At 38.0% G+C, this 27,619-nt stretch overlaps 1 protein-coding gene across 1 annotated transcript in view; it reads right to left on the minus strand.

Moving 5' to 3' along the window:
• NDUFS4 (NADH:ubiquinone oxidoreductase subunit S4) overlaps positions 1-21,196 on the minus strand; it is a 47,577-nt gene extending 26,381 nt beyond the window's left edge. Inside the window, exons 1-2 of the mRNA XM_062513576.1 lie at positions 21,079-21,196; positions 430-508 (exon numbers count right to left, since the gene is read on the minus strand). Coding sequence (XP_062369560.1) covers positions 430-508; positions 21,079-21,164 — 165 coding nt within the window. The 5' untranslated portion in view covers positions 21,165-21,196. The remainder of the gene's footprint in view (positions 1-429; positions 509-21,078) is intronic.
• Positions 21,197-27,619: the final 6,423 nt, after the last annotated feature.

Below are 27,619 nucleotides of genomic sequence, written 5' to 3' on the forward strand. Positions count from 1 at the left end.
ATGTGCATAGTAACAATAATCTTTCATGATATAACTTTACTCAGTATATTTAGTAATATGGGTATCAATGAAGAAAATTTCAGGAAGCTGTCAAATTCCATATAATTTCACTACACAGAAAACACACATATATTTCAAAAGAGAGCAAACTTGTTATTAATTACAGTTCACATTGGCCTTTGAATAAAATATAACAACAATAAATAAGGTACTCATAATTTTTCATTGCTTAACACTTTGAATGCCATATTCGGTCACATACTTATGTTTTACTGATGTTCCACTTTTAAAAGTGTATAAAGGACTGTTGCTTTGTAGTTCACATTTATACAGCTTTTTCCTAGAAGAACACAGAATACCATAGTGAATGCCTATTGTGCAGAAATAACCCTGAAGGCTGTATCATAGTATTCAGTAGAAAACCCTTACCAATTTTTCATCAACTGTGATGAGTTGCGTGTCTCGAGTTTGGTCCTGTGCCAGCCGCCATGTGGAAGTGCTCAGTGACCTGCAGTGCAAGACTTGAAGTTAAAAAATGATTCATGCAATGAGAAAATAGAGGCAGACAAATCTTACATAAACAAGTTACTTTAACAATATCCGTCTTGTAAAAAAAATTGAAGAGGGAGAGATGAGGGCACAAAAATCCTTTTTCTCCCCAATTAGTTCTGTCTGCTGAGTTTTTGGCAGACTCCCACTTAGCAGTTCACAACAGGCTGCACTTTATGTCAGCCTACAGGCTCTCTGTCACAGAGAGACTGCCAGTGGCAAGGACTGTACTGCTCTATATGAATGTACAGTAGCTGGTTTGTCACGAACAGACAGAAAAATACAAGGCTGCTGCAAGCATTCAGGAATTCTGATCTTTAAACTGACAGCATCAGAGGAAAAAAATGCTAAATCTATTTGTAATGGTAAAGCTCCAATTATACACTTCAATAACAGGACATTAACAAATTCAAAAAAACCCAAACCAAACCAAAAAATTGACAAAACAAATTCTAAGCTGATACTGCAAACAGAGTTTTCTAGTTATGAGTGGGCAAAACTCACAAATATTTTGCTTAATTTCTAAATAATTTTGGGTCAGCTTATTCATTTCCAAGAAATACCATTTATCTTCTTGATAATTGCCAAATCTGTAAGATACATATGGTATGGAATGAGAGAACCCAATTCCACATCACTGAATTAACAAGATAAATTTGCCCTTAGCTTACATTATGTCACAATGAAAGGATTAGGCCCTTTGAGAACAAATCATCTTTTGGCAAAATAATGCAACAGCAGGTGAAACAAGCCAAGAAACCTAATTCTCTGACCTCATGATAGAATACCAGGTTGGAAGAGAAGAGAACATCAAAGACCATCTGTTCCAACCCTTCTTGGCAAAAGCACGGTCTAGACAAGATGGCCCAGCACCCTGTCCAGCTGAATATTTGAACTGTCCAACACTGAGAAACCCACCACTTCCCTGGAGAGATTGTTCCAACAGCTCACTGACTTTACTACATTGTGAAAAATTATCCTTGTGTCTAACCAAGATCTCCAAAGGAATAACTTGCACCATTATCTCCTTTTGCATGCAACTCTGTAAAAAAGAAGTGTCCACCTTATGTGTAATCACCTTTAAAAATAGTGTAACCTGGTGATAAGGTCTCTTCTAAGTCTTCTCAAGACTAAACCAACCCAGTACTTTCAGTCTTTCCTCATATGGCAGGCTTCCTGGTTCTTTGACAATCTTTGTGGTCTTCCTTTGGACCATCTCCAGCCTGTACATGCAGTATTGCAGGTATGGCCTGAGAAGAGTGGAATCACAACTTTTTCATCTCTGCTGGTTATGCTTTTGTTGATGCAACCCAGAAATCTCTTTGCCTCTCTTTGCTCAGAAGCAACTGTCCACACAGACTGAGACTGTTTTCCTCTAGGTCCCCCAGATCTCTTACCCCAGAGCTAGTCCCCATTCAAGTAAATCCCAGACTATACTACAGTTCTGGATGATGATTTCCCAGGTTGAACAACTGCAACTTGCTCTTGCTGAACTTCATAAGGATCTTGTTAACCCACTCTTGCAGCCTGCCTAGGAATTCCTGCAGGATTAATTTCCTTTCCAAAACATCCACTTCCCACTCAGTTTGGTATCATCAGCAAACTTTTATCAGGGTTTATCAGGATCCCACCATAGATAAATCAAACAGTGCTGTGCCCAAAACTGATCCCTGGGGACCCCACTTGTGACAGGCCAATGTGAAAAGGAGTGTGGCACCACCACCCTCTGAGTGCTGCCTGTCAGCCAGTTCCCCACCCTCTGCATGGACCATTTCACTACACTGTAACACACCAGCTTTTTTGGGAGAAGGCTACGACAGAGAATAGCAGACCCCTTGGAGAAATCCAGGTAGACAATAGTTTACTCCATATTTAATTAAGGCCATTTTAAAGAAATGAGGAACAAAAATGCAGGAATTCCATTTTCTCTACAAGAACCTTCCAAAACTAAGCAACTGGAACAAAGTTCAGTTCCAAAATATTTAACATAAATCTATACTTTCAAGACAGATTACCTGTTACTAAATTATCTTTCCTCTGCCATTAATGACTTCAAAACATCTTAAAGTTTATACAATCACCTAACTCTTGTGGCATGGACAGACACATCTATTCCTATTTAAAGTGACAAAAACCTGTCAGGAAAGTTACTTTGTTTCAAAGCCCAAAAGTGCAAGGAAGCACAATAATTCCATAAAAATCCAAGGTAATAAGTTTGTTAGCATAAAATCTCTGTATCAGAGATTTCTGGCTCAACACGGCTGCTATTTTTCAATTTGCACATGTAAAATAACACATCATAAAAACAGAATAGAGAGATACTGCTGTACTAGGAGAACAGGCTGCTACTTGGTCCTAATTCAATAACACACCAAGTTATACTAAGTGCATCCTGAACAGCAGCATTAAACTTGTGTTCCAGACCTAAGTATAAAGCTATAAAATATCCAACCTTAAATAAAAAAAAAACATTGTAACAGGAAAATTAGACTCTTCCCCCACTACAGTAGCTTCAGTATCAAAGTAATATTCTGCAGGTATTCCAGAACTACATGTGATACAGTGTTCACTACATTTCTTAATGTATGTCCAGAGAAAGACATTGGATTATGCAATTTAATTCTTTCATTCTCTAAAGAAAACTCATCTAGACTATGAATCAAGAAGTTCTCTGAAGCTTGCTCTGTGGAGAGGTCTGATAAATATGTAAAGATTCATGTATGCAAGGGCTGTAGAAAGGCTGATCAGGATGTTACTTTTTCCTGTAATATAAATTCAATTATAAACAAAATATAGCACAATTTCGTTTGAATATGGTTGAGAGTGGGTTGTTTTGTTTTAAACTGAAAAAGCATTAATCAGCTTTGAACAGTGCAAATGCCATGCCCTTGAAAATTATTTCCACTCATCATTACGTCCTATGACATTGTTTTTACTAATGCCATGATAAAGAGCAGGGTAAAAACCCCACCAATTAAAGGTGGGCAGAATCTCTTTCTGAGATGCCTCTTACATTTTACACATCTTACACAGAGAGAGTTGGGTTTTTTGCACGAGATGAGTCCATCAACTGGGTGACTTCCAAGGCATCATACTTTATAAGCTCTCCACAATATTTTAGCTATTCTTCACAAGCAGATGAACAGCTTACTAACCGAAGTCGACTTCTCCTCTTCATCAGTTTTTATTTCTTCTGACTACACAATTTTGAAATATACACAACCATTATTGGAATTTGCAACCTTGTACACTTCTTGAATAAGCTTCCTTCTGTCCTTCCCTGGACTGTAATGAGTTGGACAGAACATACTTTCTCTAAGAACTTCCTAACTGAAGAGTGGTTGAAAACTATCTTTTGGACTAGACTAGGAAAGTGAATCTCAAGTCAGTGGAGGAGAGACCCCCATGTAAAAATACAAAAAAACACCAATTGTGATTTAAAGATGACAGGCTGACAATATTTCCATTTGTTTCATCTCTCATAGGAAAGTAATCTGAAGTTTGGGAAAACTAGCAACTCTGAAATGTCATATGAACTGAAATACTGCTATTCGAAAGTTAATAGAAAGTGTAGCTTTATTCCCAGAATGCCTGTTTAATTTTCAGCAGGCTTCATTGCAAGTTTGTAGCTAATGTCAGGCTCTAATAGGAGGACAGAGCCAGAAAAATGCGCCTCCACACAACCCTCTCTTCTCAAACTCCCACAAGGGCAAGTATAATTTCATCACTCAGGCATCACCTTAGAAATTGTATAAACTTTATAATATCTATTCTACCTTCATGTTAAATGAATTTGCAATCTAAATCACTTAAGTGAACACTTGGTTTAAGCCTTCTATTTCATCCTCAACAGTACAGTAATACCCACAAAATTCTCCATTAATATTTGCCCACATCCACCCTAACTTTTAGGTAGCTTTTCTGATGGATAATCTTGCAGAAGGATAGAACATACATTATACAATTCTTTTCTCACAAGATCCTACTGCTTTTTTTCTATTACTAACCTCTGGAAAGGTAACCTACCTGCTGCTTTCTTCCTTTCTCTCTGTAAGCAATATGGGTATGCAATACTCCATTTTGCTTCTTTTTCACTGCTTGTGCTTTTTTATTTCTCTTGTTGAAATATTTTGGGATGAGGCCTTAAGAGCAGGAAGTTCTACTTCTACCCTGTTCCAAGTCTAATCAAACTCTGATTTAGAATTATTGTACACAGAATACTTAGAATAATAACAAATAGACTGTTAAAGTAATTCAGAATTTCAGAAACTATAAAGAAAGTTTTACATGTAGTTAGCAACAATAAACCTTGCTATCTTCTAGGCTCATTTATGACCTATTCAAAGCACGTACCAAATGAACTTCCTTCATGGTTACTATCTAATAAACAAAGTGTGACAAGGCTCCAAGTTGGCCACAGCTCTGCTGTGAATCTGCCCAAATGCTTTCCTTATAGGGAGCTTGTTAGTGATGAACAAACAGGCGTTTAAATGTAAAAGCCTAGGTTTATTGTAAAAGCCCACCTTTTAAAACAAAAATTCTTCAAAATTACATGAAAAAAAATTAAGGTTTACTGAAAAAAGTCACTTCTCTTCTTTATGATTTTTCATATACTTTCCTATACTACAGCAGCTCCTTTATCTTCTGAGCTCACCATTTAAACACCATTCAATTTATATTCACAAAAGGATTTCTCCCTGACCTATGCCATTGTGTTGAGAATCTCAATTCCTTAATCTTGATCCATATTACACTTATTTTACACTACTTATTATTTTGCACTACTGTAAGTTAAGATTTTCTATAGTTTACGATAATTTCATTATACTAATTTCTACAGTTCATTTAAACGGTAACATTGTATACCAAGATTTTGTCTTTACCACCAATCTGATTACTTCAGCAAAGACTTTATTATATATATGCTACAAAACAGTGTACTTGAATGAAATTTCTGTGTCTTAGTGTTAGGAGTTTTAAAAACCTTAAAGTAACTTCTTCTTCTACTGTGCGCAGTTCTCTAGAGAGGCATTACAGAAGTAATTATGGCTACCATTTGTTATTTTAGAGTCTCACAATAAATCTAAATACATAAAATATCTTTTACACTGTATAAATAAGACAGGAATAGATATTTGGCAAAGACTAAACTGCACGGTCTTCTTATTAAATACTTGTAACTCTTATATCAGCTAAGTAACACAGAATGAATTAATGAAGACTATCAGCAAAAAGATATGTTTGTAGAATTCAAAACTTTCTGAAGGTACCGCATGACCTGAAAAAACAAATGCTGTGATCACCTAACCACGTCTTCCATAATAAATGTGTATTCCCTCTCCACCATCATCAGCAGTTACAGCAAAGTCACAAATGGTACGACATCCCTGCTAACAAATGAAGGAGTCCAGTGAGAAGCCAGTGAAGTTCTTCAGTCTACTGGAAAACTACAATATTCATAACAGTATCAGGTCTCTCAAACATCTTTTCCCACTGTAGATAAGGACATAGCAGATCCTTGTTGCAGGGAAGATTCTTAGGTCCTCAATTCCCTTAAGTTATAGGCCCCAGCTCTGCTGAAGCCATTAACTTCCACTGAACAGGAGAAACCAAACACTAAAAAAATGGTCAGTGGATTTCTTTTGTGGTATCTGAATTAAGGCATCTGACTTGAATGTATTACTTGGTAGCTCTGGGTATCTGTATTCAACTGCTAAAACAGATTTGACCACTGTAAATATCTGCTAAGTAACCCTCGCTTAATCCCTACATGGTTGGAAATGCCATATTTATGAAAGCTTCTTGAAATGCCAAGATGCTGCCATATTCACATGGCATCAATTTGTTTTCCACTGAGAGCAGTGCTATGATTTAAATGTACACAAAACCCCGGTGTGAAAACTTGTATTTTCCTGACACAATTCAGTAGCTGATACTTAAGCCATTGTACAAAAACTTTTCCTTAACCTCTTTGTGCAACACATCTGACTGTTTGATCTATTAGCACCCCCTTTTGGTCAGCTGTTGGAGATATGGTTTTAAAAATCCAGGTATCACAAAACAGGTAATCAGAACATAATGTATAGGTAAAACAAAGTCTTGAAGAAAGCCCCATGTGCTAAGTGAAATATGAAGACAGTCATCAAGAAGTAAATCTACAGGATGTTTTAAGTATTCTGCACTGAAAGACCAGGGCACCAGTGGATGTGAATATATGAATATTCAGAAGCCATGATGAATCATTATTCAATAATCACTGAATATTGTTAATTTTTAGAAAACCAAGCTTTTTAATATTACTGCATTTAATATTTTTGCATGGCTAATAATGTAAGCTTCAAAATGTACAGCCACCACAAAACCATTAAATTCTGAACAAAAAGAAACACTACCAGTTAACAACTTCCACAGCATCCAAGCCATACACTGTGATTAAACAGAATAAATACAGACCAGTATGAAGTTCTGGCACATAAAATATAGGTAATAATGATACAATGGCAAATGCAATACAGACCACAGTATTCAGCCCAATATAATTAATTTTGATTTAGCCCCAACATAATGCATTTTTGTAAAAACAAAAGTTAACTTGCAAAGTTAAATTTGTGAGAGATTAATTTAAACACAGTGGAATAATGTTCCCTTGGTATTAAACTCACTACTGTAGTTAAAGTGATAATGACTTAAAGTCAATGGTATTTTATTTTTATTCAGTTTCACTTACTAGTCTTACTACTTTCCAAGAGAAGCAAAATATGGAATATAGTGGAAAACACTGTCTATGGTAACTCTATTTTGTAGTATGAACTGCAAAAGTAACTTTCATGTTTGAAGGAAAACAAAGTTTCTCATTAATAAACAATATTTTCATGCTCTGGCAAAGTTGGCTGATCATACTTTTTCCTTTGCCTACAAAATGATGCTAAACAGAGTAAGTTATATTTCTAAATGGATTAAAGCAGTATTAATTTATTTCTCTAAACCACTAAAACTTCTGTAGTAAGTTGCTGAAATTATCAAAATTGAATATAAATATATAGACACTGCTTTTACTTGCTAGTAAGTTAATAATGCGATAAATTATTTTTTTTCCAGTTGTACATTTGGAAAACAGGGCAAGGACTGACTATGCTTTTCTGTCAGGCAAAACTTATGAAAAGAAGCAATGATTATACAAATGTACTAAATTAACATGGAAATAAGCATTTGACTTGTGGTTTAGACCTTGAAGTATGCATCTTTGAAGCTAAATGTTAAGTTAACCTGCTTCTACAAATATTAAACTACAGGCCTGTCAGTCTCTCCTCAGTGCCTGCTAAAGTTTTGGAGAAGACCATTGCGAGACTTACTGAAAAACACCTGAAGGACAATGCAGCTATCAGTCACAGCCAGAACAGCTCAGCGCAGCTTCATGAGGAAACAGTCCTGCTTGTCAATTTCCTTTTATGACAAAATAACACAGCTAGTTGCTCAAAGGAAGACAGCTGTAGTGATCTTTATGAATTTCAGCAAAGATTTCAATACTGCCTCTCACAGGATTCTTCTGGATAAAATGTCCAGCTCACAGCTGGACAAACACATTATAGGATGTGTGAGAACTGGCTCACAAGTTGGGCACAAAGGGTTACAGTGAATGGGGTGACATAAGTCTGGTGACCTGTCACTAAGGAGGGTTCCACAGAACTTCATCTTAGGCCCTGAAACCTTCAACATCTTCATTAACAACCTGAATGCAGGACTGGAAAGAATGCTAAGTAAGTCTGACAATCATACTAAACTGGGAGGAGCTGCTGAAGGCAGATAAGCTGCACAGACAGATCTCGAGCATCAGAAGGACTGACAATCACAAACCAGATGAAATTTAACATGGGTATGTCCTGGATTCTGCTCCTAGGATGGGGCAGCCCTGGATGTACAGACAGATTGGGGAATGAGAGGCTGGAGAGCAGTGCCATGGAAAGGGCCCTGGGGTTCTGGTCCAGGGCAAGTTGAACATGAGCCAGCAGTGCCCTGGCAGCCAGGAGGGCCAAGCGTGTCCTGGGGCCATCAGGGACAGCATCACCAGCCAGGCAAGGGAGGGGATTGTCCTGCTGTGCTCTGCTCTGGGGCAGCCTCATCTCCAGTGCTGGGGGCAGTTTTGGGCACCGCCATATATGAAGGTCATAAAGCTCATTGAGAATGCCCACAGGAGGGCCAAGGAGGTGCTGAAGGGTCTTGAGGGGAAGCCACATGAGAAGTGGCTTGGTCTGTTCAGCCTGGGAGAGTCTGAAGAGAGACTACACTGCAGCCTGCAACTTCCTTGTGAGGGGACATGGTGAGCAGGCACTGATCTCTTCTCTTTGGTGACAGTATTTGAGTGAACATCATGAAGTTGTGTTGGGGAGGTTATTAGGAATCAGGGTATTAGGAAAAGGTTCTTCACACAGAGGGTGGCTGGGCAATGGAACGGGCTCTTCATGGAAGTGGTCACAGAACCAAGCTGGACAGAGCTCAATAGGTGTTTGGACAATGCATTCAGGCACCTGGTGTTACCCCTCCTGTGAAGGGCCAGGAGCTGACTCACTCATACATGGGGATCCCTTCCAACTCAGAACATTCTATGATTCCTTTAAATTAGTCAAATTTTCTAGTAGTGAATACTTCATTAAGTAGAAAATATAATTTTAGTTATTTTAGTATTATACTTAAATTATCCCACATATGAGAAAATGCTGTTGACCTATTATATTCAAACAAGTATCAGCTGAACCACAGCACAGTGTGAACTACCTTCCTGAACTACCACAGGGCCAGAGCACTATATCCATCCCTGCATCCCAGTGAATTCCTCAGGAGACAAGTCACTTCCATGAAGACATGAGTTGTCCACCACCAGTTTTCTTCATTTAAGCAGCTTTCTTGCAGTCAAGACATAATAAAGAAGGTTAGCTCTGACCTAGTACCAAGCCTGCACTTTCCCGGACTCAAACAGGGCCTATTTGAGCAGCCATCTAACTGAAGTGGCATGACTGCATATCCAACAAAGACCAGACCTTCAGAAGGCTCCTCATCAGGAAAACAGTATGCTCAGGCCGGCTCAGCCTACTCCTGCAGAACTGTACAGGTGTCTTTTAAGCTTTTGAGTATAAGCATACACATAACGCAAACAGCTTGAGCTGAGGAAAAGTTCAGCCAAAAATCCACAGAGCTAGCCTGGAGGTTCAAATCAGCACACTGGCAAGCAACAGCTGCACATCCTCAAACAGTTCTCTGCAAGTTCCAGGCTGGTATCAAAACATTTCTTTAAGTGCTTGGATGCAAATCAAGGCATTATTTGCAACTAAACTTCTAAAAAAGTCCTGTCAGTGCTCCTTGACCCTCACATGTACATGACTCAAAGCATGCCAGTAGTCTCTGACAGTTTACAGAAAACAGATTAGAAATGCTTTTGAGAGAGAGGCTTAACATGTTAAGAATAAAACCACTCAAAATTTTTTAAACATTTTTGTTGTAGAAATCAAGGAACTAATTATGAAAGGAGACCTGGTATACTACATTTACAGCCATATAACATATAATGTGTAAGATGTCCAACTGCTATCAGGTCACAGGAGCTCTGACTTACTGCCACCTGTATACTGGTTGCTAATAAACCATTTCATTACATACTACTTTCCAAACTGGGACACCTAATCTTAGGAATTAACCTCAATTCACAATCTGAAAGCAGCAGACTGCTGAGAAGCAGAAACCTCTTATAGGCAAGTTAGATGGAAGATAAATACTAGAAATGTTCCACAGGTGATAACAACTATCAACTGAATTTACATTCTCTAGTTAGAATGCCTAATAAAGTTTAAAAAGAAGAGAGGAAAGTTGTTTAGGGTGTTAAGATAAAATACCCAGGTGACACATTTGCTTTGTTTGTACTTTCTAAATGTCAAACTCCCCACACATACACATTCAGGCATTCATACAACTTGACAAAACTAAAAACTGTGCTCTCTTTATAGAAGGAACAAAAAAAGTCAAAGGGTTTCATTTCAAAACTGTGAGGAATGAAACTAATGTTCCACAACCCACCTCTGTCTTATATTGTGCATTTTGAAAAAGAGCCTTTGAATCATGTAACATTAAACAGAAAAAAAGAGTTAAGATTCCTGTATTTGCAAACTGGTTTATGGCATAGCATGGTCCTGTATTTCATCCCTGTCCACTCCTGTTGATTTAGCCTTTCAATATGAATGCATTTACCAGCTTTATTAATTATTATTCTGATGATCCAAGGCCTGTAAAACATGGCGCATATATATATATATATATATATATATATATATATATACACACACACACACACACACACTTTCTTATTTAATGCTCTCAAACACCTGAACTTTAAACTACAACACAAAAAGAATCCTTTAAAGTGTTACTGGAAAACTACATCTTGGTTTCTAACAGTTCATGAAAGTCAAATGAGCTATTTGGCTAGTAAGCCTTAGCTGTTGGGTAGCCATGACAAACTATGTTTAAGAGCTATACATTAACGTTTGTAGTACAAGCCACTTAGAGAAAACCAAATGCTTTACAAACAGAACATGCAGGTTTCTTTTCAAAATTGTTTGCTCTTAGCAGTTGTTCTAGATGAGAATGGGATAATCTAGGTAATATTATTCTGCATTACTTAATTTCACACTTCGTTTGTGAACTTTGCCTTGTCTCAGCTATCTTTCTCTTCAGTTTCCTTTCTGACATTAAGCTTTTGTCCTCAGTTCCCCTTTGAACTGTTGCCATTCCTCAGTTATCATGTACCTTAGCTACTCTCCATGTCACACACCTTAATCACACCACTTGATCTGTCTGCCCACATGGTTCTTACACACCTCTGAGGAGAACAACCTCCAAGATACTTCAATAAATTTTTCAGTACTGAGTAACATGCAGAGAAAATACATCAATGGTGCTGCCTTACATGCAAGAATACAGTCTGAGTTTTCAAGTGCTCTAATACTGACAGTCTGAAGACAAACTCTCTCAGACCATGCATCAGGACACTAAGGGGCACTATAGGAGGTCTTAATATCCATGACCAGCCTCACACAGGGCCTCCATGAACATGCCTTGCCTGTGGCGCTGGAGTTCCATTTAAAAGCTCAGCTCTGGGTCTTCAGCCCTTGCTAAAGTGACATCATTAGGTTTACCCACCTCAAGCCCTGGTTCTGGCTCTTGCCCTGGCCAGTAAGGCTGCTGTCCCTGCTGAGGTCACCCATATTTTCCAGCTTGCCTTACTTTCTGGAGTAGACAGCCTTTGACCCTCCTTGACACTTTGCTTGTCATTCATTCCTATCAAATACAACACTGTGTTTTTCCAGTGTATGCAATTCATCTGCACTTGGTTTTCAGCTTCATACAGCAACAAAAGCAAAGGACTTAACTTTTATGTAGTCTCTCTATAATGACTGATTTTAAATCTTACCTTGTTTTCAAAAGATACTAACCACACAAGCTTTTAGTTGTGGGTACAGCATGATTAAATAACTTCTATAATATACATGTCTTGAGATGAAAATAAATGATTGGCTGCAATATAAGCGACCTGTGTGTCTTCCACAGGAGTTTTTTAAAAATTACCACACCAAAACTTTAACTCCAATTCTACACACAAGTGCAACAAGCAACAATTATGTGGTGCTAGCTAGGAAAATAAACCCCTTCCTTTCTTTTGCATACTACATCAGCATTTGAAATCTTGGTACAACAATTCTTTAAACTGATAAAGGACAAATTATTGTGTACTACAAAAGAAACATAATGAAACTTCCAAGTTGCATGAATGAAGTCTTCATTCAAAGAAAGCTTGAGTGCTCTGTTTTTACATAATTATCTGATATAATTTTCTAATTTCTTAATTTCTAATTTTTTACTTTGTCATTATTTATTCATGTAAACACACCTCAGAAGCATTTTTGAGAACTCACCTTGGAGAATAAAAATAACTTCATCAGCTACCCTATTTGTGTGTTCACTTACACTCTTCCTTGTACACAGATCCTCTCCTCCTCCACTAGTACTATTCTTTCTTCCTTTTCATATTCCTACTATCTGATCAGCTTTTAGCTCTCTCTCTGAAAGGAGACTGCAAGTATTGATATTACTCACGTTTTTCTAAAGCCTTAAGGCAACACTGGTGTTTTAAATGCAAACCTTATTCTTGAATTCCAGTTCAGACAACATGTAGATTATTTGTCTCTTTCTCTGATAGGCACAAACATTGGCATATGACAAAACATTGCTCTCACAGAATATTATTTCCAGTAACTTATACAGCAGATGCAAATGCTCCTTGAATACATGACAGAATAGTCAAAACTACTGCATGAAGAGCTTTCTGCCTTTTTCCTTAATTTAAAATATAGTAGAAAGATTATGATACCTGGTAACTTCTGAACACACAATATCCATAAAAACATTACCTTAAAACTACTGACATCTATAAAAAAAAAGATTAAAAACTCAACAGCCATCACCTGCAACAAAGTTGGACTTCAATATAAATGGCATCACTAACACTTAGTGGATTATTTCATTAACATTTAGCAGAAGATTACTTCAATGGACTGATCACTAATGACAACGTCAGAGGTGTTTACATATAAAATATGCATTCATAAAATGCCTAAAAATATTTATATCAAATACATAAAGTCTGACTTTAAAAAAATGAACAGGACTCGTTTATGAACTCTTTCATGTTAAGACCCCAGAAATAAGCAGCTGCAAGAACTGTTTGCCCACACACATTCTGGAGCTGCCTACAGTGTCTCTTGTTGAGCCAAAGTTATTTTACTTCTTCAACACCCGTCATGGGTCAAGGAAAGATTCAGATAAAAATTACTGCAGTTAGAAAGAGCTAAGTAAATAGTACCTAAACATACTATTACACTGCCAGAAGAGAAAAACTGCCCTTTGAAACTCAGACAGAAATAATGCCATTAATTTCTTATGAAATATGAAAACACACATTATAAAGAAGGTAGTGTAAACTGTTCAGCTTGTCTCTTAGTATAAAATAAGAGTTTTTAAACTTAGGGCTTTTATAAAACTACTTCTGAGCAGGTTCATGCTTCCCTGCTAACTATAAAAGCCTCTCAGCATTTCAGTTTCTTAAAACGGTTGATTTCATCTAAGACAAGGTCAACTGAGGCAAAAAAATGCTCAAACCTACACTAAGGCAAAATCAAGACATTTTTTAAAATCCAAATAGCAGTACTTTTCCACTATGAGTTAAATCTGTTGAACACAATATATTAAACCTACATCAATAAAGCAAATTTTATTATTCTGCTAACACAGATTTGAAACAATGTCCATTGACAGCTTAATTATTCTCCTTCCCCATGTATTCATCTAGTATTTAATAATTTTACTATTGACTAATTGATTTGATAAAAATGTGGTTCAACTTAGTGCAACAAGTTCTACAAATACATATCTCAAACTTTGAGATATCAAATATTTGGTATTAGGATATACCAACATTAAAGTCTTTTCCATAAGAATGTTTGGGGCATTGTCTTGAAAACCATGAGTAATTTTTCAAATGCAGTGTTAGATTCTATTTTAAATTGTTTAGTCCCTGAAGGAAAGTATTATGTACTTCTGTTTTAGGATACTATTGCCAACAGATTTCACCTCTACCCTCTAAAGGCTTTTTGAGGGCTAGTTTGTTGGGGGTTTTTTGTTTGTTTGCTTTGGTGCAGTTTTAGGATTTTATTTATATTGCCACTCCTCTTCATATCTTCTAAGCAGAGTTTAGATTATTAGGGTCTCAAATCAGTAAGTTTTTGAAAAAAAGTTATTATTGCATGTAACAATGCTTTTTGAAAAGTATGCCAAATTTCATGTAAGCAACATAAAGCTTTTTGTCCACAATGTTTAGTTGCCACAGAATGGGTTAGAAGAGCATTCAGCTGTTTTAGTCGAGAAGCAAGCACATTGCTTATTTACTAATTATCTTTCAACAAAAATATACCTTAAACATCTGTATGCTTGTTTCTGTTTAACCTTTACTTTCTGAAAAAAGTGTCATTCCTCCCTTCTGGGTTTCCAATTACAAAAGTGAAGGATCTGAATGTAATTAAAGTCACCCCAAGTTATATGAAAAATAAGAAAGAGCAATCTAAGAAACCTTATCAGGAATATTTTGTTTTCATGATACCTGCCCTACTTGCTTCTCCATAAGTACATTACAAAAACAGATATTTCCAGAACAACAAATCTCCTCCTTGACCTATTCTCAAACTTTGGCTCTCCCAAACTTTTTTCGTGTCTGCCCCTCTTACTTGCACATCCTTCTATCCATCCTCTTCCTCCTCTAGACAAATACTAAAAGTACATCAACTTTCACAAATATTACAGGAATCCTATACACTTTAAGAACTCAAATGAGCTTGATCTGAGCTCACTACTGAACTACACCATACACAGTATTTTTCACTTTCTTTTGTGATGGAATTGTTCACATTGACAGCAACATGCTACTATTCCCATATTTCATTACGTACATCTTCATTACTCAAATTAAGCTTTCCGAAGCTTACTCTTTCCACTCCAAAGGAGCACTTCTTCACCCTACATCCAATAATGCCAAACGTGGAAGGTAAAAGCAGGAAATCTAAGACACATTCTGGTTCACCACAGTCACTTTGATATCTTAGTAATGGTGCATACCCATGAATACAACAGACATGAGTAAATTATCCTGTTGCAGCTACTCAAGTAATGATGGATTAGCAGCTTTGAGATACTATATACAATTCTGCAAAGGGACTGAGGTAATTCTACTTATCAGAAATTTCCCCCTCTTCCTTAAAGCATGCAAAATTGTTGTGGAAAGAGGGCAACGAGAGCCAGACACAGGCTGTCATCAAAGAACCTGTGACTATAACAAATAACCACTAATACTGCTTTCAGTCACAGTGAACAGGCAAGATTGGGCTTCTAGATGCTCTCTTAACCACACAAACACTTTTGAACAGTGTGGACAGAGTCAAAAGGAGCTGGTTTTAAATGAATTATGCACTCCAGACATATGAAATATCTACTCCCAAACTGCTGCTTCAGGGTGTCTGTAAGATTAGACAAACATTCACTGCTGCCTGGAGTAGTTTTTTTTTTAAAAGCATGCTCACTTAGTGTATGAACGGTTGTGGAGTTAATCTTTTCCTCTAGTTGTCTATGTCCATTTGTCATCCACCTTGAGTCTTCTCCAAATACTCCATGTCACCACCATCTCATGAGCAAAATACTGCTGGAATTTTATTCCAGATTTCAGATTACCCTACTGCTATTATGTTGTAAGATACTGTGACTCACTGTACTCGTTCTGATACACATTAAAACCACAACACATCCTTAAGATAAAATTGTAAAATTCCAGCCATATACATATTTTAAAAGCCAAATACATATTTTTCCTGGTGAATAACCAAAATGAAGCTATCCATAAACATCTCTTATACAGCTAGGGCAAAACTGCAAAAAAGACTGCTTTTTCTCCTGATTGTATCTTTAAATTTTATTCCAGGTACTCTATGCAGATTACATCAGTCACCAGAAATAATGTTAACAAAGATAAATGCTACAGAACTATGTTTTTTAGTAATGAAGACCAATGCTTCTGATGTGTCTGAGTTCAACAACACCATACATACTTTTACATATCATGTGGAATAAAATAAGCAGCAGACATGTACTAAAGGTGGATGAAATAATAAATAATACAACTTCTGCAACATGCTCCTATTGCAGATTTGACAAAAATCTCACTGGCTAGCACTGACAGTGGCCAAATTGTGCTTCTATTAACCAGATTCAGTCAGGGCTTTATGCATCTTTAAATAGCTCTCTGCTCTACCCAGACCTAGCTCCACTAAGTCTACTAAGCTGTATCTTAACACATGCTCTGGTATTGACATGAAAGAAAAACATCAATATTACTTCATAAAAGAAGAAAAAACAAACCAAATCAAACAATAATACAAAAGAGCTTGCTCTTAGTTACCTTGCAAAATTGGTGGATATTTTTTAAATTAAAGTTAGTAAGCATTTTCTCTATTTTTCATGGAAGGACAGGGTAAAAAATTAAGACAGGAGTTTTTTCTGTTTTATAAGTCTTTTATTTTGCCACAAAAATGTCTTCTCCCTCATTTTCCTGAGAAGGAAGCCTGCTTATAAAGAAAGTAACTCAAAACTGAGATGTAAATGGCATCCCAGATTTCCTCAATTTCTTGAGTGTGAATTGAATAACAGGCCTCATACTACACAAGTGTCTGTAATTCTTTATTTTCATAACCTCAGATATTCTTTTATGATTGTGTCAGGGACAGACACAGGTCTAAGGCCTGCCATACTTGGTCCGCAGTTGTACATGAGGACAGAATAATGTAAAAGACCTTACTGTTAGTTGGTAAGACTAACCTTCAGTAATGAAACTATGTATCAATCCCCTGGTAGGATTCATCCTGTGAAAGGAGAGTAACAAACAATAAAGCCCTTGCTGGCACTGAGGTGTGATCATGGGCTGGTATGACCTCATCTCCTGTGTTGGCCCTGTGTGAGATGATGTTGAAACTGGCCACTCCTGAGGTGGTGATATAAGGTCTGTTTCTGGGGTGGAGGGGAGAGGAGGACAAGATGCATGCTGTTTTCATCCAGGGGATGCCCTGAAGGTGCACAGCCTACCTTCTGCCCCTCCTGCCTGAGCACCACGCTTATCTCCTTCTCCTGCTTGGCGTCTTCTCCAACATCTAGGGGCTGGTATGTATTTATGCAAAAGTGACTAATAGAATATACTTGCTTTGCAATTCCTACTGTGTCCTGAGTTTTTGTGCATGAGCATCCTCCTGAATCCTGCAACAATGATAATGAACCAGCAAAACATTTGCTGTCATACTCAGTCTTTACAACAGCATTACAAGAGGAAGGTAAAACATTTTGAAAAACCACAGAAAAGTGTCACGAAAAATACATTATCATAAAATGCACATGGCGATACTACATCTACACACAAAACATTCTGCTACAGCAACAGAAATTAATACTGACTCCAATATATTGTGATAGAAAGAGCTTCTCATAAACACTCTGAAGTGGTTTTTAAATAGATATCTGATTCCCAGTTCAGCAGGAATTTGTTTGAAATGCTCTTTTCCCAGTTTCAACTGTCCCTATTTGTAATGGAAGGAAACTCTGCAATCTTTTAGGTCAAGCTAGGGAGAAGTTATGTTCTACATTAATTTCAAGCCTCCTGAAAACTTCAAAATATGATTTAAACAAAGGATACGTTTTTATTTTCTGAATCACCTCAAGTATCTTCTGATATCTATTAGGCTCACTACCACATAAAATAATGAGGGACTTAGTAGCCACTGCTTAAGTGATTTAAAACAAGCACTCAGGATTTCATAAAGATACAAGGAATGTTGATGCATGTTCTCTTAATTTCAAAGTGAACGCTTGCATCTCCATATTGTGGAAATGACCATCTTAGACTCATCAGGCAGCTCGGGCATGCATATGTTAAAGTGCCTAAATAAGTCCTGATAAAAGCACTATTTGCACTACATGTAATATTTCTAAGAACCAAATATTACTAACAGGTATCACAGAAGCTCTCCTGTAACTCTTGGAAAGTGATCATATTATTATTTAATTGAAGTTCTGAAAACTGGAGCACTATAAGAAGTTTCACATGCAAAAATCGGCATAAAAATGCACAGCAAATAAAACTATATTTTGAATGCTTAAAATTCAATCCTAGCATCTAAATAATAAGCTATATTATTCTCATAACCTAATTTAGGCAAGTAACTTGAAACTTGCCTTAAGTTTTACCAAACAACCGAACTTTACTCTGAATCTAAGTAAACAAAAGCATGGTTCTGTAGTGATGTGTTGTTCAAATGCCCTCACAGTTGACAGTTCCAGAATCTTCTTCAGTCATCTCCTAAGAACACCAATAGTTTTAATCATCAGTAATTGTAACACCTGCATTTACCTAAAGACACACATCTAACATACTGGTATAACACATTATTTCTACACTTTGACAATCACAGAGATTACTCCATTAATAAATTAGACAGACAAATAGTTCAAATACCTTTCCAAACAAAGAGACAACTTGTACCAAACTGTATCTGTCAAAATACTTTTCTGAAAGGAAACTAGTATTGCAGGATTTATATATCCAATTGAAGATATGCAGCAAACTAACAGTTTCTAAAAGAAGTAGTCTTTTGGATAGCTGCTGATGACTGCAACTGTAAAACAACCTTAAGTGGTCTTTGGTAAAAGGTTCAGTTCTGTGAGGTCAGGAGATGTGAGACACTAAAGCTAAAAATAGGACTTGTACACTGTCAAACTTTGAGGCATCTATCTGTATACTGAAACTGATCTAGATTTCTGATGAAATACAAAGTATTACATGCTCTGTAAGAAAGATTATATGCCGTGTAACAAAGGAAAACAAACAGTTGCATAGAAGAAGCAATAGTAAAAAAGCAACAAAAAAAGTAAAACCAACAAGAAGTAAAAAAAGTAACAAATACACTTTCTCCAGTCTACTTCAGATTTATCACCTCACTACTAGCTTCAGGAAGACATCCTGAATTTAAGACACAGAATCCTAAATCCTTCTCAGTAATTATGTATACTGAGTCTCACTCCCAAGTACGGAAACTACAGAAGCTGGTTAAGAATAAAATCTCATATAAATATTTTTCATATATAGATATTTTTATATGAAACATTAATTGAGAAAAAAATTATGTTTCAGTGCCCACCTAACCAGGAAATAATTACTTCACAAAACTTAATGCAATAAATTATGATCTTAGGCATTCCCTCATACTGCCAAAACTATCTTATACTGAAGTGCCTTTTCCTTATTCCATGGAAAATTTTTTCTCATTCTAACAACAAGCAGTGATTTACAAAGTTGTGTACAAAACTTTAAGAGAAACTCACAATGCTCTCCCTCTTCTCCAGGAAACCTGCTGCCCTATGATCAGGTAACTGTCATACAGAATGTGAAGTGTAAGTTTCAGTCCCACTCAGGCAAATGTCCTCAACATCCCTCCTATGGAAAAGGGACACTAATTTTTCCTCATCCTCTGTGGCATGCAAGGTACCTAACACATTGTTTCAAAGAAGAAATACCGACTGAAGTGTACCTACCTCATATTTCCATGCTTCTCATACACAGCCCTGCTATTTCCTACTATTTTTTTTTCTGAAATAATTACTTGAAATGTAGAATGGCAAGACTTTAAAACAAAATTATTTTTAGCCTGAATCACTTCACTGACCCAATTCACCATGTGGGACAGGCAACAGTTCTGTCAACACCACAGAGTAGAAGAAGAAGGGCCAAAATAAACAGCTGAACATGAACAGTAAGTTTCTGCATTAGCATAAAGAAACTCCTAAGTACATATGCACAGACTTCAAAGCATTTTTTGAGAATAACAATTAACCTTCAACACCATAAAACAGGTGCCATTTTAGGAGGGAGGAGGCAGCAGTAGCCAATGGGACAATCAGAGGATAAGAATGTTAAAAAATAGTAGTGTTATAGCTCTTTCTCTGTGTGTATACACCGTTTTCTCTGTGTGTTTCTATATGCATGCATACATATTTATATACACATACACATTTAAAAATCCCCACAGATTTAAAAGAAATTACTGGAACTAACCTGTATCTGTTAATATGTAAAGACTTAAGGAGCACAAAAAGCAAACCCTCCAAATCACAACTAAAGGCATTGAGCTACCTTATTTCTCCTGACTAGAGTGGGGTCTTACATAAGCCTTGGCCCTGTGAGATGCACAAAAGTAAACACACACACACACACATATACCTTCACACACGGTTGGGTCATGTTCTAACACAGGTCTCTGCATTAAAGAAACAAACAGCAAAGTTCCACCTAAGATTATAAAGTTATTTCCAATATTATTTCTAGGAAATCAGCAAAAAAAGGAGATATTCATTCTGTGGAAAAGGTAATGTGTTTCGAAGAAGGGATGGAGAGGAAAGGCAGCACGATGTATAAGAATGTAGTAGAGTGCAAATCTCTGGGAAGACTGCTGGCGAGGTAACGCTCACCGGCACCGAGGCCAAGACGGCCAGAACTCGACCTCCAGGCACCGCAAGGACATCGGGCGGGCGGCCACCGCGAGGCAAGACAGCAAGGACGGGCAAGGACACGCACCGACAGACAGGAACAGGCAAAGACACGCACGGACACACAGGGACGAGCAAGGGCACGCATGGAATAGCACGGAGGAAGCCTCGGCCCGGCGCCTGCTGCCATTCCCCCCGCCCCCATCCGCATCGGGGCTCTACGCGGCTCCCCCGGCCCAGCTCCCGCGGAGGCCGCGGCGGAGGCCCCGGCACTGGACGACCTCCTCAGGACCCCGCGGGCGCCAGGGCGCGGCGATGCCTCCCGGGCGGCCGGCGGGGAGCCCGCGGTGCCGTTACCTTGGCGGCGGCGGGCGGGCCACGGCCGCACCGCTCCTGGCGACGAGGCCCCTCAGCGCTGCTGACATTGAGAGACTCGCCGCCATGATGTTCAACGCAGCTGCTGGGAGACGGCGGCGCCGCGGGGCCAAACCTCCTCCGCCCGGACAGGAAACGCGAAGGCGAAGGCGGAAAGAGGTGGTGGCTGAAAGAGGCGGTGGAAAGGGCGGGCGGGGAAGGGGACTGGGATAAGGACAGGGAGGGAGGACTCGGAGGCCGGAGCGAAAGGCGCTGGTAGTGTGGAGAGAAGGCAGGGCTGATGCCCAGAGGTCCGTGGAGGAGCCATTTACGTGTTTAGGGTGCAGCCGCTCCTTTTCTCCAGTTACGTGTTTGGCCCAGAAACATTTTCTGACAGCGTTGGTTGTGAGACCGTCTTTATCGACACAAACTGAAAGAGAGGAAATTTAGGTTAGCTATTAGAAAGAAATTCTTTTTCTGTGAGAGTGGTGAGACACTGGAACAGGTTGCCCAGGGAGATTTTGGATTCCCCAGTCCCTGCAGTGTTCAAAGCCAGGTTGGATAAAGCCTTGAGAAACCTGGGCTGTGCTGCCAGTGATGTGTCCGTACCCCATGGCAGGGAGATTGGAACTAGATGATCTTTAAGGTGTGTCTCAACCCTTAACACCTGCTGACTCCGTGACTCTGGATGGCAGGGGACAAGCCCCAGGGAGGGCAGGTGTCTGGGCTGGCTGGTCACCCTGCGCCTGGAGACTCCTTCTTGGGCACAGAAGCTGTGGGGACAGGTATTTTTGGCCTCGTTCTTTCCCTTTATGTTTCGTAGACAAAATGGTGCACTCTGTACAAAGACATGAAAGTGTTGGTACATCTTCTTTGCCTGTTTTTTAGCATACTTCTTAGTTTCGTTGTCTGAAATGGATTCACATTCTTAGCTTGCTGAGATAAGGGAGCCTCTAACATACTGTGACACTTTCAGTAGTTCTGTGCTATTTTTAAACCAGTTCCAGCCTTACCTCCTATATTCAAGCAAGGAAGACTGACATGACTCCATAGTCTCTTGAAGTGGGGTGATATTTATAAGACATTAACTGTAAACCGGAAGTAAATAACAGTACTCACACCCTACAATAATTTGGGTGCTGTGAACATGCTTAAAGAAGACAGATTGCTATAAATCAGAAGTCAAATATGTTTCTCTTCAGTGCCAAAAGCTCAAATGACATGGTTTCCAAAAACACATGGTGCAAAAGCAGTGTTACAGTCGGATCTGCAACACTGTGAAGAACTGAAAAGTTTTTGATTCTGATGTGAAAATAGATGGTATCCTTGAAATTACTCTAATTATTTTTATATTAAAAATCTGATGACATTTTGAAAAACAAAGCAAAAAGCCTAATTGAAATTTCAGCTTTAATTTTACATTAAAAAGGAGAAAATATTTAGAAGATTTTTTTTTTAAAGCTATAAAATTCCTACAGGAGGGGATGTTGGTTTTTGACTAACTATTTCTGCTTTGCTGCAGGACAAGCAAACCTTGCGCTTGATTTTGACAACAGAGTTTGACAGGGTCAGATACAAAAATTCTGTCCTAGCAAGTAAATTCAGCATTTTCTTGCCCTAAATGAAGGAAGGCTGAAAAATGGTTCTAATGAAAAGCTAAACAAACTTTCAGCAAGTGTTTTCTGCAGTACCAGATCAACAGAACATTAATTTTCAAAGCAACACCCATTTATTTTATAGACCTGGAGCCATTATTTCATAGTCCTTGTATTAGGCAGTCGCAAGTCATCCTATCCAAACTTTCCACTGTAAAATATGTAATTTTCTATTCTTTCATCCCATTAAATATTTCTGATTTATGGGGAATTGAAAATGTATCCTGTTTTTCAAAACAGAAACAATGCAGCAGAAAAAAGGAGAAAAGTGAAAAACCTGTCTGGGCAGCATAATAGAGAGACACAGTAACAGAAGCAATTTATAAATTTGGTGGGTTTACATGATGTGAGTATTTAAAATTATTTTTTCAATTGCTTGTGTGTATGTTCAAAGTCAGATGTAGTAAGACAGGTAACAGGAGTCATTTTGTAGCAATGATGAATTGGAATGGTTTATATGGGGTAGTGGTGTCTTTTGTTAAATGCAGATGGGAAAATAACCCAAACTTTTGAACTTACCCATTTTTGTCCAGTGAGTCTGAGGGAAAGACTTGAGAAACTGCTTCCCACATTTTTTTTTCACAGCTGTACTAGTTATCAGCCTGATAAAGCATGTCTCTCACATCAAAGCTTCAGTCACCTGCAGAAAAGACAGAGCAAGAATATCTGCATCTCACAGTTTGTTAGTTTTTCTTTCTTCCAAAGTCTTTGTCCAGTCCATGAGTGATGACAGCATTCACACTAACTCAGATTTCCTTCATCTAATCCAAACTTTTCTCTTTTGTGATGCTTCAGCTAGGAGGAATGTTCTGTCATTTATGTAAGCAGGGGAAGACTTTATAGCTGTTCAAAGCTGTTCAACCAGTGGTTTGGTGAAGCCAGTTGCCTTTGAGGGCTCCATTGTGAACTGAGGTAAATTGTCTGAGTCTGTCTATCAGCTGACAGATTATCATAGCTCAGTGAAGATCTTTTGGGCAGATCCAGCTTTGTGTCTTCTCTGCCTTACAGAGAGGAAGCAAGTGATTTGGGCAGCATTTGAAGGCTCCCGTGTTTCATGTGACCCAGTTCTTCAAACTCCTGCACTCCCTGCTGCCTCTCTTTTGGGTGGGGAAAAGACAGAGGTAGAACATGGCTGCAGGAATTTGAAATTGCCATCTTATTAGCTGAATCTTCCAAAGGAAGGTGCCAAATTCAGGAGCTGCTTTTGGCAGCTGCAGGGACACGATGGTCCTGTGTTAGATCACGACTGATGGGCTTGAGCATGTGTACAAGTGAACGTGCTGCTAATTGCTTGCACAGCCCCTGGAACCGTTTTGACCCTGACTAATTAGCACCATCCCAAACAATGTCTGAGCACAGTCTGGGAATGAGCATGGGCCTGGGACTGTTCCTAATAAGCTGTGTGGATGAGGCCTTTCTGGGTTTTGGGTTGTTTTTTTGAGTAGAGGAGAAGAGGAGAATGAGTTTAGCTCTATGGATGTGAGCTGTGCCATGTAAACTGAGCAGCATCAGGGATACAAAAAGAACCTTAGACTGTTTATTTACTAATTTAAATGTAACCATAGCATTTGCTGATTAAGTATTTTGGTATAATAGTCACAAAATTATGAGAGACCATTTCAAGACAAATAACCATAGCTCTCCAGAGACAGCATTTGTGGCAATTCCAAGCACACAGTTTACCGTGAAATTAATATGCACCAACAGTCCTTTGCAGTCTGGTGCCTGAGAAAGGGAGAGATGAATTTTTCTGTCTCCCACTACTTGCTCAGATTTATAAGTAGACCTGTAATATACTCCTACATAGGTTGAATGTTTGCTATTTCATCTGATGGGCTTAAATTTGTGTAAATGTATTCACACGTATAATACAACACCTTTTTTAATCATCATGTCTTAGGTTAAACTAATGAATTTTTGTGCATAGCAATCTTAGAAAATGGAGTATTAAATGCCACATTCCTCAAAAGAGTTCAGTGCATCAGTTTTTGAGGTGACTGCAGAACTACCATTTGAAGTCAATTCAATACTTCCACGAAGGCTTAAACTTTTCATTCATAATTCTGGCTGCAAGCTGATTTGTCACTGATACACTGTGAAACACTGTCCCTCAAGACTGAAACAGTTCCTGTGCCAGCACTTGTTGTGCTGTACAGTATGCTCACAGTTCCTATTGTCTCACTCTCTAAGAAAGCTTATTAGCTTAACTGTGCAGTTAGTCATATTTTCTCTTCCCATATGTTAGCTGCACACGTTGTGAAAATTGGAGAGCAAAATTTAACCTTTTACATTTTTCCTGCTGGACTGAGGTTGCACAGCCTTACTTCATGCCCAAACAAACCAGTTCTGGTAGAAATAATTTCATAGTCTCGAGTAAACTACAGTTAGCAGTGACCAGCAGAACTCTTGAGCTATTCCTTAATGTATTGTTGCTTTGAATTAGTTTGTTTTCTTCTGGGTGGCAGAGAGGAGCTATGTAGGAAACAATAGCATCAGTCTCAATCTCGACAGTCTAATGGGGCAAAGAACTGGTGTAAAAGGGATACAAAATACAAGAAAGCTGATTGTATTATCTAAAGCTGCATGAATTCCCAGTTTCATTTAATTTATGGGTTGCATTGATTTTATATACAGAAGCTATGATTTCAGGATTTCTCAGCTTCTGAGTCTTCAGACAACTAAGCATGACAGTTTAAGGCAGACGAAATAACTTTAATTTACTTTCACAGGAACTAGGGTTTAGTTTTTAAAATACTAAGTTTTAGTTTGATAATGTTATTTTGAAAATTTTATCATTGTAAAGAGCTTTATCTGTAAATAGTGACTCTTTAGGCTTCATTCTGTCCCAAATAATTTACTTTGCTGATAAAATACCAGCTACATTTATACTTGTAGGGTTTTTTAAGTATTTGCAGTGGGACAGAGGCTATTTCTATGTAATTCTTTGCAAATCTTACAGCACTTTAGGTGTCAGGGTAAATTTAATGGGAGAACTTGTCCCAAATGTCAGTTTCTGCATTACAAGATGAGTTCGCATAAGAACATTATGTTTTGGGATTTTAGTATTTATTTACATTCTCTGTATGGCAGGCAGGTTGGTAAAAAAGCTGATGGTATTCTGAAAGTCTGTTTTATTGCATATGAAATGTAAAGTGCAGTTGGAGCTGTCTGGATTTAATTTCCCCCCCCCCCCCCCCTTTTGGTATGGGGGAATAAAATATCTCAGCTCATACAGGAGAAAAAAATTAAAACCAGGCAGAGCCAGCTCCATTGTAAGCTTCACATGCAATCAGACGTCCTTGCAGAGAAACTCCCCTTCCTGGCTGCACTGCTGCCACTAGTGAAACACAATTTAAAAAAAAAAAAAAATCACTTTTTATACTCACTGCTTTCAAGTTAGACATTGACATGTGAACCAAAATCTTCTTTTTAACTATTGCCCGGGAGGCCACCAAAGAATCCCAGCTGACCCCCTGCCATCAGAGTGAGTGATGGTCGGCTGCTGGTGTTGCAGCTCACTTCCCCCAGGCTGCCACCCTGAGAGATCCCACCATCCACCGTCGGTGTGAGTGACATTAGCCCACTGGGCTTTGAAAACACTTTTCAGGTCAGTCATTGCGGAGGGATAGCTTCCTTCACACACACCATCAGGGTGAGTGACGTCAGGCCACTGGGGTTTAAAATACAGACCCTCAGGCTTGCTAAGCTGACACTGCTGAGAAAACTGCTTTTATTGTTGTACATCAGCAGGGACCTCTTTGTCTTTTTTTGCATTGTTTACTTAGAAGCCAGCCTTCCCATTCCCCGACTCCCACCCCAGACAATTATTAACATCTGTAGGCTAATTTCTATGTCTTCTTTCTTTCTTTCTTTCTTTCTTTCTTTCTTTCTTTCTTTCTTTCTTTCTTTCTTTCTTTCTTTCTTTCTTTTCTTTCTTTCTTCTCTTCTCTTTCTTCTCTTTCTCTCTTTCTCTCTTTCTCTCTCTCTTTCTCTCTCTCTTTCTTTCTTCTTTTCTTCTTTTTTTTTTTGTAACTAAAGGTAAAACAAATTTCAGTCTTTGAATTTTTATAGCCATCTGCCTTCTCATATTATTTTTAAAAGATCCTAGGTATGCTGGAGTATTTGTTAGTGGAACAGTCTTAGAATAATAAAAGTAAATCAATTGTTAGAGCTTCTAGTCCTTTCAGCTGTCCAGATCAGACAGTCCTTCACTGGTAATGATTGTCATTCTTCCTTCTTAGCTTTCTGGGAGGTTCCTGGAAAATCAAGTCTTTAGGAAATTATTCCCTCCAGTCTTGACATAGCAGGACTTCCCTTGTCCTTACAGTTCAAGCTGCAAAAATTATATCTCTGTTGCCAAGTGTTATAGAAGTCTTTACCTGACATTTTGCATAGTTTCTGAACCCTGAGTTCAGATTACCAGATTTTAGAGGCTTTCTGAAATACTACATGGTATTTAGTATTAAAAAAGACTGGCCCAAACTGGTTAATGTGGAATAAAAGAATTTAAAATCACTGTTCTGTAGTATTGCTGGAAACAGTATATTATAGTATGTAATGCAGCAGAAGTACCATTTTTCTGAACTCTGTTTCCCTTTCATTAAAAATTAAGAAATGTTTCTTGATATATTGGTGAAAAGTAGTGTTTTATTTATGTCTATGAGATATATAATCTATTAATACCCACTAAAGAGCTCTATTATATGTATTTTTGCATCTATTTATATATTATATATTATTCTGTATTCCGTACATCTCTTGTATCTATAAGATTTATCTTTATATGATTTTAATTCCTTATGAAAACAGGAATCATAAGTAAACTAAATAAGTACATGCATTTGAAAATTTAGGAAAATAAATTATGAGAAAGTTTACTTTGTTAATTA

This window comes from Cinclus cinclus, chromosome Z (assembly GCF_963662255.1).
Source record: "Cinclus cinclus chromosome Z, bCinCin1.1, whole genome shotgun sequence".
Lineage (NCBI taxonomy): Eukaryota > Metazoa > Chordata > Aves > Passeriformes > Cinclidae > Cinclus > Cinclus cinclus.